This window comes from Dermacentor albipictus, chromosome 5 (assembly GCF_038994185.2).
Source record: "Dermacentor albipictus isolate Rhodes 1998 colony chromosome 5, USDA_Dalb.pri_finalv2, whole genome shotgun sequence".
Lineage (NCBI taxonomy): Eukaryota > Metazoa > Arthropoda > Arachnida > Ixodida > Ixodidae > Dermacentor > Dermacentor albipictus.
The window spans coordinates 67,483,508-67,494,988 of record NC_091825.1 but is presented as its reverse complement, the minus strand read 5'-3'; the positions used below and the strand labels follow the sequence as shown (position 1 = coordinate 67,494,988).

General features: G+C 42.4%; 1 protein-coding gene across 1 annotated transcript; it reads left to right on the top strand.

Moving 5' to 3' along the window:
• Window positions 1–10,030: 10,030 nt before the first annotated feature.
• LOC139060299 (uncharacterized) lies at window positions 10,031–10,681 on the top strand. The gene has a single exon (XM_070539399.1). The coding sequence runs from the start codon at window positions 10,031–10,033 to the stop codon at window positions 10,679–10,681; it is 651 nt and encodes a 216-aa protein (XP_070395500.1).
• The last annotated feature ends 800 nt before the right edge of the window (window positions 10,682–11,481 follow it).

Sequence of the window (11,481 nt, the reverse complement as noted above, 5' to 3'; positions counted from 1 at the left end):
GGTCTAAAAATTAATATTCAGAAAACTAAAGTAATGCTTGACAGTCTCGGAAGAGACCAGCAATTTACAATAGGTAGCGAGGCACTGGAAGTGGTAAGGGAATATATCTACTTAGGGCAAAAAGTGACGGCGGATCCGGATCATGAGACGGAAATAATCAGAAGAATAAGAATTGCCTGGGGTGCGTTTGGCAGGCATTTTCAGATCATTAACAGCAGGTTGCCATTATCCCTAAAAAGAAAAGTGTATAATAGCTGTATCTTACCAGTACTCACCTACGGGGAAGAAACCTGGAGGCTTACGAAAAGGGTTCTACTTAAACTGAGGACGACGCAACGAGCTATGAAAAGAAGAATGATGGGCGCAACGTTAAGGGATAAGAAAACAGCAGATTGGAGGAGGGAACAAATGCGAGCTAATGACATCTTAGTTGAAATGAAGAAAAAGAAATGGACATGGGCGGGACATGTAATGAGGAAGGAAGAGAAGCGATGGTCATTGAAGGTCACGGATCGTATTCCAAGGGAAGGGAAGTGCAGCAGGGGGCCGCAGAAAGTTAGGTGGGCGTATGAGATTAAGAAGTTTGCAGGGACGACATGGCCACAATTAGTACATGACCGTTGTTGTTGGAGAAATACGGGAGAGGCCCTTGCCCTGCAGTGGGCGTAACCATGGTGATGATGACGATGATGACTGTGTTTTTCGAACATGTGATGTTTGCGTCGTGCTATTTCTTGAGTGTCTCTTTCATTGGTGTTTCAAAAAAGCCCGGAGAATGTAAAATAATTACTTGATTTTTGGTTGGTTTCGCTTTCTGAAAAAATTCTATCTTGCTTTTTCGTAGTTTTTGAATATTGTTCATTTTGCAAGTTGCGTTTGTTATTGTCGCTTTTAAATTCTCATTTTTGAACTTCAGTGATTTGAAGCTAGTCAAGCTGGTTTAAATGCAGTTTTTTACTCCTTGACTAGCGCTTATGAGCACCTGTGTACACAAACGTTGTTTATCAATCCTTCTTTACCCTCATGGGAATTTGGCAATCAAAGTGCTTTATAAACTGAGCCATAGACAACCTCTTCATTCGTTTAACGAATAACCTACTTCGCTAAACAAATTCGACAATATTTGCCCTGTTTGCGGACGTCAGCATATAATAATAATAATAATAATAATATCCTTTATTTCATGAAAATAGTACACATTCAAAAAACCGGTCAGCCCAAGCCATGGAGGCTTGTCGGGCTGTACTCGGCAGTCCTCCATGGCTTGGGCTGACCGGTTTTTGAATACCCTCTATATAGTTTGCCATTACCCGGAAATGTAAGCAATAGTGGCATTGGAGCGCCGTTGCAGGCCAACGTTCATTGTCTGGCTTCTATAGGGGATTCATGCGTTCCTACCGTAGCCCCACTTTGCTTTTCATAGCCGCTGAATGTGTTCACTGGGCTCAATAGGCTTTTTAGCCTTCAGTTAGGAGGCCTAACGATCTTTCATTGAAAGTGTGGACTTATTCACTGACTGGAGATATCCAAACTAATATTACCAGTAAGTAAATAGGCAAAGCGGTGGATGAGCAAAAATAGGGAACCCACGAGAAATCTAGACTATAGATTTCACTCCACTTATATAAGCGATGGGGAGGCTTTCAAAATCTATGAATACACGCTTGCAAGATCGAGAGTATTAACAGTTATCTTATTTCAAGTACGTTTGCTGCCGAGTCATTAAGAACAATATTTCATAGAAAAAACTGGTGAGTTCTTATGAACGGTGAAAATAAATGGGGCTCGTGAAGTTATTCAATGTCCGGCATTGTTCTTTTCATAAATTTAAACACTGGCACGTCACTTCGGGGACTCTGCCTCCCTTCCGGAGCGCAGGCCTGCCAACGCGCGACATCCAGTGACCTTATTCTGGTGAAGGCGCATTTTGCCCAGCCTTGGGAGAATATTCTGGCAGTCAACGCGTGAGAGATACAGGGTTGGTGACATGGAAACTGTATAACCGGATTGAATATACATGGCCTCTGTTTTTGTTTTTTCTTTCCCATTTTATATTTGGCGCTCAATTTGCGGGTGTTTTCATTATGGTGTTGCCCGTGACACACGCAACGTCGTCCAGAGTGTTGAGAGAGCTAGGCCGAATATTCGGCACGGTGGACTAGAGGCCTAATTTAGCAGCCTGCTGAAAGCACGGATGAACGCAGCTTCTCCACTATGCTCATTTGCATATTAAATCCATAGGAGGGTCTCGTCCAAGGGCTAAATGAAAAATGAAATCCGCTGTCGTCTACAGGAGGCCACAAAAATACATGGCACGGATTTTAGGAAACATGTAGTGCTCCTCTCCTGCACGCATAACTCGGGTTTAATGCATGTAATTTATGCTTCATGACTGCGCATGTTTGCGTGTTCGAACGAGTGTTTCTACTTACGTTCTTCTCAGTTTGCCTGACCTTCAGTGATCCTTTGCCGGTTTATGAGCATCCCTTTTTCATCCAATGCAAATCTACTGCTCAACCCTCAAGATTATTTAAACGAATCTTTTCTTATTTGGAATGGAGCTATACAGTATTTACAGATTGATGCGGCTCTCAGAACAAGCAGCATGCTTTCGAGTTAACGTGGACGATAAGGATCAACCCGGATTAGCGGTGCTACCAAAGCACGTGAAGAACGTGCATCTAATTAAGCTTCAAGGCTTGGTTTGAGGGTGACAATTTCAACGGCACCTTGAACGCCACTGCATCGATGGCATCGCGTTTGGGGCGTCAAGCTTAGGAAATTTGTGTACAATAGGGATACCCTCTAATGAAGATAATACCATAGTAAGACTTTGTGTCACCGATACTATGGTTTTCGCTCATACCGTGTCTTTTTGTCCGAAAGATGTGGTTTAGCGCTCTTTGAATGTTTTTCTGTTTTTTTTTATATTGAGAGGCATCCATTCTTTTGCTTGCGACATAAGGATGTTTGATTTTGAGAATTGGTACTTCTATTGAACTGGAGACGAATCTATGTAAGCGTCGCAATATACTCTTTTTGATGTAGTTCGTATGCGTCTATTGAATAGATCGTAGGCAATATCCTAATAAAACTGTCATTTTTCCTTCATGGCACATCTGCATCGTGCTAGTCCGTTTTGCGCGTCATGCAAGATGCGAAAAATGATTATAAACAAGAAAACGTTCCACATGATTTCTACTTGTTACTTCCACTCAAATAACATAGGTAACACCCGCCAAGGGGTGTCTCCTTGTAGTACTGCACGAGGCCTAACCTTTGCCGCCAAAATAAACTCGTAAGTGGTATCGAGAACAAGATCCAAAAAAATGAATTTCCTTCCATTATTTTGTTCTAGGTTAACTGCTTTTTGGATGTAGTTAGAGGTTGTGTGCATACGTGCTTCGTGAAGCACATCGGCTGTTGTATGACGTTTTATGTGCTATGCTCTCTGACGTGTTGTGTCGCACGCCGCTGCACAACACATCAACATAACCAACGCCGTAATTCCATAATAGAACCTTATATTCACTATCACTCTTTAAACCAGTGCAAAGTATTTCAGGTTATTTGCAAGAGTGACATCTTTATCATTAATAAAATTTGGTTGTAAAATATAGGTGGGTCTCAGGAATTGCACTCAATAATTGCCGCAGATAATTGTCATAGTCAGTGACAGTTTCTTTATGTGAATCTGCTGTTTCATTTCTTTGCCATCTGGGCCACCACGGTAAATCCTAATCGCGCCATTGGGTTAAACGAGACTCTTTTGGTACGGAATGGGCGACAACATTAAATAAATCTCAGTGTAGTAGGCGGGTTCTGTACCGAGCAACTACTGGGTAACAGTGAAAACACGGTGAAACATGATATCTCAGTGACATGTGCGTGATATTTGGTGAGTCATACGGCGCGTGTATATGAGGCGATCATCTGACGTGACCATGATGACGTCATGCCATGCATGGTAGCGGTCGTCTCCGAGAACAAATGAGGCCGCACTGTGTCTCCTACACCGAATCTGTGCTTTAGTGGATGTATGTGAAAACAATACCTTCCCTTTCCGTAAAATATAAAAGGTTGGGCGGTTGCTCTGATTAGGCACGACTTTCCGAGTCCGAGAAGCAACGAACACTTGCCTATAAGCAATGTACACGGCTTCTTTGAATAGCAATAGGAGAAATGCATTACCCTCAATTCATTTGCCTCGTAACAGGAGATCGGGAACAGGGAGAAACTTGTCAAGAGACAATGGTTGAAAAACGAAGACGAGCCATTAACCCGCACACTCGCCGACATCCGCGTCTCATACCATAGATTTCTTTGCCAGGATTTTGTTTAACGGTACTTACGCTAGAACATAAGCTTTGCTTTTCCAGCAATGGGAATGCGTGTTCAACTCTAGATTGAGAACTTTCCTGTAGAGGTGTTTCTCGGGTGTTAGTGACTTAGGGGGAAACGTGCCCAATGGGAAACCGCAAAGAGCTGTTGCTATGCCACATTTGAATTCGAAAATTACGAGACCTTACGCAGTCATAGACTGTAGCTTTTGTAAGTTATCAGCTATTGCCACAGGGTCCAAACAGCCAGACCTGTAGCTCTCAAAGAGGATATACAAAATGCAGCTGCGCACCAGACATGCATATCTTTGTGAACTTGCAGGTGATTGTCGTAATTAGTCGTGTTCTAAAATGAAGACCTTTGCTTCACCACGTTAGACAGCGCTCTTTGTATTATGGCTCGGTTCGCCTAAGCTGCAGGTAATATCTACAAAACCTCAGGGCAGGTCCATCCTTTGCTCCTGTCTCGAGCAGTGCCTCAAGGCCCGAAACGTGTCAAGCACTGCAGAAAATGTGAATGTGTCTTGGTGCCCACACGTTGGAGAACGGATTTGCCGAGCCAAGACTCGTTTAGTCGTAGCAACTGAGTGAGTCAAGACAACCTGAGACGCCTCAATATTGATTGGGCATGACTCTGTTTCGTACGGCGCCTTTTTGTTGGAAGCTGGCTGAGCAGGTCCTAGACATAGTTGAAGTCCATTCCTGTGTTCGTACGTTACTACACAGCCGTCCCTCCTGTGCGCTTAGTAACGAAGTGTTCAATGTCGCGGCGGAAACATTGCAAATAAAACCGGGACGTATTGACGAGTGACACTTTGAAAAGTAATTTTTAGTGAAGGTAAATGCCACGTGGATAATATTTTTTTAATTATGGGGTTTTACGTGCCAAAACCACTTTCTGATTATGAGGAACGTCGTAGTGGAGGGCTCCGGAAATTTCGACCACCAGGGGTTCTTTAACGTGCACCTAAATCTACGTACACGGGTGTTTTCGCATTTCGCCCCCATCGAAATGCGGCCGCCGTGGCCGGGATTCGATGCCGTGACCTCGTGCTCAGCAGCCCAACACCATAGCCACTGAGCAACCACGGCGGGTGGCCACGTAGATGGCAGTAGAAGACAATTTTGAAGAGCCACATCAGCTCTTTCCTTTTACTGCTTGTGCACTGCATGCGTAAAAGTACGGAGAAAAGTAATTCAAAGTAATGAATTACTTTTTAGTAATTGCTCAGTTGCTTTCGTGGTGATGTACTATCAAACGTAACCAATTGCATGTTTGAAAGAAAAAATTGTAATTGTAACCAATAGCTTTTTTTCTGTAACAACTACAAGTCTCTTCGTCCCAGAAAACACTTCCAAGGCAAACAATTACGCGGCGATCATTCACAAATAGTACAAATGTAGAAGGCTTTGACATTAGTCGCGTATTTTTGCGTAGATAAATAAAGCACCATAGATTTAGAAGCTGCTAGATAAATATCCTGCAATACAGTTTCACAGAAGGCGCTTGGGGAACTCGTGTTTGCCCCTACAGCATGACTATCTTAAAGAATATAAGCAAAATGTGCACATACGCACAATACTATAGCCACTGTTTTCTTCACGCTACCTCATTTTACATGATTGTGAATGTCTGCGAGATGGCAGTGTAGAAACAGAATTATCAGACCTTTCCCACCGAGACGGCAATGTAAGAAGCACAATTATCAAACATTTTCAGCCCACAAGCAAATTTGCGCAAATACGAACTTCTTGACAGCATTTGTCAGGAACCTTTCTTTTTCAAGAGAAACTAAGGCAAATATAGATACATAAATGCATATTTTCTTGTTTGTTCTTGGCGATTTGGAAAAATCGCGCACCCTGGCGCTTTTTCTTCTCGAGAGCAGGGAAATTTTACTATAGATGAGGTTGCTATGTTTTGCACGGTCGGGTGGAATAAGTGATAATTACCATCACCTTGTGCACAGACGTCTTATTCTTAATTCATTCAGTTAAGCCACGTTTCTGCAAAATCCTGCATGGTAAACGATAACGCTGGTTTTATAACTAGAGAGACTGATGTCATCATCTACTTCATGCTAGACAGCCAGACAGTAGCAAAATGTAGAAAACACTCGTGCGCAGACTGTTTAATGACTAAGCTGTCATATGTGGCCGCATGTTTCACGTTTAAATTTTTGATTTGTGAGGCAATTCGCTTAGGTTAGTGCTGTAAAGCGACGTCAGCCGCAATCAGACTCCCTTGCAAGCTCTGACGGCACCTGCGTTTATCGTTTGATATCCCTCCCTTGTTCTCCCTTTCCCTTTCCCTCTTTCTGTTTCGTATATATACGCTCCGAGACGAAAGCAGTAAAGATTCATGTTCCAACCTTCGAGCGGCGTGCGGTCGTATACAGTAACAGTATACAGTATACAGTAACAGTAACAGTATACAGTTACGACGCCACATGCGTCGTAACTATGTAACAGGTTAGGCAATTGCACCTATGGGCTCCACGTAATACTAATGCACGTGTGTGTTCCCAAGACAAGACTAGATATCGTGATCTTTACCAAGACAACATATAAGCACATGGGCGTTACAGCATTCTAGCCGCGCGCAAATACACCTGGAGTAATGGACAACGTTGTGTGTTGAAGAATACTACAGTTACGTGAAGATCACCATATTGACGTGAAAGCATACCACGTGGCAATTAAATATATGGTTGATGCACCTTCGGTTAAAGGAGACAGGTCCGTAATAAATGTTTCTTGCAACGCTGTCTAGACATATGTAATGAACACGGAAATTTCTGATTTGGAATGTGCACGGAACGCCCTGTAGTGAACACTAGATATTGCGCATGGTGTCGGTGCACCTGCAATAAGTCTTTTGCAAGGACGGGTCAATAGAACACACGGCAAGCTGAGCGTCAGTGAAAACTGAGCGTCAGTGAAATTCTTGGGTGCTTAAAAAAGTAAGCCGCATACCTTAATCATTGTCTTCACTTCTCAACATTACAAACATTTTCGCATGTATGGTGGCACATCTTACCAATAAAGTAAGCATGAAATTAGGAATTTAAGCTTTCAAGAGAAGCGTAAACACAGAAGACTCCGATGATTTTCTCGGGCACTTGGACTTACTCGTCTGTACAGTAGGCAATAATGAGAAAATTTTGTATTTGCCCGCTTCTACCAGTTGTACTGGGACGTGGTTATAGCCTAGCGTGAGACATGAACCGTGAAATATGAACGTGTGAAACATGAACGTTATATATCAATCTACGCTTCATGATGTTCAATCAAGTACTACAGGCATCTGCGGTGAGGGCTATATATTTCGGAAAATACAGACCATGTTAAACGGCCGGTCCACGTGCCAAGTTAGCTTATAGTGGCTATGGCATTGTGTGGCTGAGCTCAAGGTCAGGGGTTTATACTCACCTATAGGCCACATTATGATGGGTGCAAAATGCAAGAACACTTCATGCTTGATTTAGGTATGCGTCAATAACTACAGCGGCTAAATATCACCAAAAATACAACCAATACGGCATGTATCTCATTCAGATTGTGGATTTGGCACCTAACACTCCTGAACCTGCTTTTCTCAACGACCGGTCTTTCAAATAAACCGCAAACAAAAGACCGAAATGGCGCAAAAGTTTTCAGTTCAAAAATAGAAAATGCATTAGATTGGGTTCAGACCAAGAAATGTAAAATTCCCAGTCATGGAATCTATAAAATAAGAAGCGTGAAAGGCTAGTTACACATGAAAAGAAAATTACATGCGCTGTTTGAGTTCTCTTTCCTAAGCGTAGAGAAGCTAAGTGCTCGAAGCACTTTCTCAGCAAACCGGACCACTTCTTTGAATGGATTTTCTATTTTTATGACAGAGTTTTTTCGCCTTGCTGACTTTGGCCTCAAGCGCTGCTGACGTCGCTCTTTCTAAACAGCCGAAGGCATCAAGTGAAAAGGTCAATCCTAGGACAATCAGGGATCTCATACAGAAAAAAAAAGACCCCTATGCACTTCTGTCCATTCTGTTGCATTCTTCGGTGATCTTTCTTCCTACGTTCTCCCCAAGCACATTGGTGGCAGAAAATATGGCGTGAAAAGAACTTTACCATCCTCTAAACCTGTTGCATGTTGTAGATTAAAATTAACAAAAGGAAGAAAAAGAAGGCAGGAATTCAAGGGAAAAGTCATAAGCAGAGGCTCAGTACTTAATCAATGAGGAAATATCGCTACACAAAGAAAGGACTCAACAAGTAAAATAGACCTCCAGTAGCTGTTCTTTGTGTCTTCCTCGTTTCTGCAGAAATAATACCATGACTCACTTAGCCCTTCCTGCGTTTGAGATGACGTAATACTGCATTCGGAAACAAAACAGTTGCATTCTGCACGCCAATTTCAACCACTTTCATGAGATTCCAATTTAAAACGCTGCACGTGCTGAGAGAAATAGTTTGCCATCCGAACAGTGCCTACACTTTGGTGAGGAGCGTTAGAGCATAGTGTGATTCGTACAACAAATCTGAAAGGAGGGGAAGGGAGGGTATACAATATATAAGCGCGCAACACGATAGGTGAGTGTTTTCTCTGTTTGTATGCTACATATTACATGCAAATGCATATGCACATGTTGTACTTGACATGCCAGAAGTGCTGCACAAGTCAGTTTTCAAGTTCGTCATTCAATTAAGGGCCGAGTAAAAATTTCCAGATCTTCGTTCATAGGTTTTAGAGGTGTTCATGAAACGTTTACAGTGATTTCCGGAGGCTCTGAGTGAACCACATGGGATAGCCACATTATATTTCCATTGGATGATAGCCATGTTCGGATTACTGTGTAAAGAAAGTTCAGTTGTGTAGATCACTCATATGCTTTAATACAGATTACTTCCACTCGCATTTCCTCTATTTTTATGTCTATAGGAAGCGCTTGGTTGGTTTTTTCTGGTTTCCTCGGTAAACTATACAAGGCGTGTTATTTATCATTCGTGAGGGTCTGAAAATTGTTGTCGGGGATGTACTATCAAATTTAAAGCTACAAATTGCAACTGCCGCATGGCTTTGTGAAAAAAAAAACTTTTTCAGGCATCGCAGCCATTTACAAGCATATTTTATCAAGCACGGAGGAAATTTGCTTATTCAACGTTGTATGAAAATGATACTTGCAGGAAATGTGAGGTATTTTACAAGTTATGTGCGGGCAAAGTTACAAGGGCGCTGAATAATGAAGGGCTATGCAAAATATTCCTGCGCCGATTTATGCCAGTCGGAGGACCTGGTGCAAAGAAAACTGCAAATCTCTATAAGCGAGTACTCACACCTTTCGTCAGAAGTTGGTGGGGTCTGCTTTACTGGCTATCCTTAGTGAAGAATCATCGTCGACCCCCCGATCACACGACCGCTTCGAGGCTACCACGCAGGCTACGTTGCTGGCAGATTAAACGGGAAGATTATTGAATGTAGTACTGTAGTCGCCGCTTACCTGCTCCTAATGGTTCTTTGACGTTTCTTCTATTGACATTTGATACTGATTATGTCATCAGTCTTCGCCGTCGCTCCCGTACCAACCTCCAGGGCGCGCGTCACCGCACCAAACACGGTCATGCCAACGCCGCTAGTAAGTCATTAGTAGTAAGTCACGCCGCTAGTAAGTCAACTACTAGTAAGTCAACGCCGCTAGTAAGTCAATGGCAAATCTCACGGCCAAAGTGGATGATCTGACATCTTTGAAGGAAACCGTTTCAAGCATTGAAAAGTCTGTACAACATATGTCTGACACGTATGACAAATTGCTCGAAGTGTCTAATAGGCATGACAAGGAAATCGAGCTCCTGCGTAAGAGAGTTGACGACATTGAGGCAAACCAGGACGGTCAGCAATTTCGAAAACTGCGTCAGGAATTGAACGACCTGAGCCAGTACAGTAGGCGGCAGAACATGGAAATACATAGAATGCCTGTGACAGATGGTGAAGATTTACTGAGCAAAGTAAACAGCCTTGCTGTAAAGCTTGACTTGCCCACACTTGTAGCAAATGACATTGAAGGGCTACACCGCCTTCGATCTCAACCAGACAAGGTGCCTGTGGTTTTGATCCGTTTTGCAAACCGATCCACAAAATCAGACTGGATTTCAAAGCGCAAAAAATGCGATGACATTCGATTCTTTGATAACCTGACGGCTTCTAGCAGGAATTTACTGTGGCTCGCTAAAATGAAGGCTAAGGAAATGAAGTACGCTTTCGTCTGGTCAAAGGAAGGAAAGATCTACGCCCGAAAGCAACCTGGTGCACGAGCCATCAGGATCGCTTGTGAGGAGGACATTGATAAGATGGTTTAATCACTGTTGCTGCGAGACTGCGCAGTACACCTGCTCAAAAAGGGCTTATTGTACTGCCGAGTCATTCACCGACTTTCTAAAGGATGGTGCTTACAATCCTCGCAACACACTATCTCTTTACCACTTGAACTGTCAAAGCCTAAAAAATAAATCGGTAGAAGTAGAAGCTGAATTAACTAAACTGAACTTTAATTTTGACCTTATTGCCTTCACTGAAACATGGTTTACCTCAAATGCAAATGTCAGCGAGTTTGCTGGTTACAAATCCATTTCAGTATTTCGAGATGGAAAGCGTGGTGGTGGTGTATCTTTATATGTGCAAAATTATTTGTGCTTTGAGGTCTTGTCGGATTATTCAATTGTTTGTACTGATTTTGAAACTGTTTGCATTGCTTTTCATAGAGTTACTATTATGGTTGTGTATCGCCCCCCTCAAGGAAATTCTGACAATTTTTTTCGCTTCATTGATTGTTTTCTGAAGTTTGCTAACCAAAACAACTGGCGTATCATTGTGCTAGGTGACTTCAATATTAACTTTATGGAGGATAACGCTCTGAAGATTAACTTAAATGAAATAATGCTGTCTAATGGTTGTGACAATACTATTAAATTGCCTACTCGCATATCCTTGCACTCTGAAACATTAATTGATTTGTGCTTCACTAATTTCCCACCTCAGAGTTGCATATCTGGTGTTTTTTTTTCTGGAATTAGTGATCACTTACCTTTCTTTTCACTTTTTCCTAATACGACAAAATTGAATAAACGCGTTCACGATCGTAGAGTTAATGATGAAAAGA

Bases quoted from the DNA above. Each gene is read 5' to 3' on its own strand.
- LOC139060299 (XM_070539399.1), top strand. From the start codon at position 10,031: ATGGCAAATCTCACGGCCAAAGTGGATGATCTGACATCTTTGAAGGAA.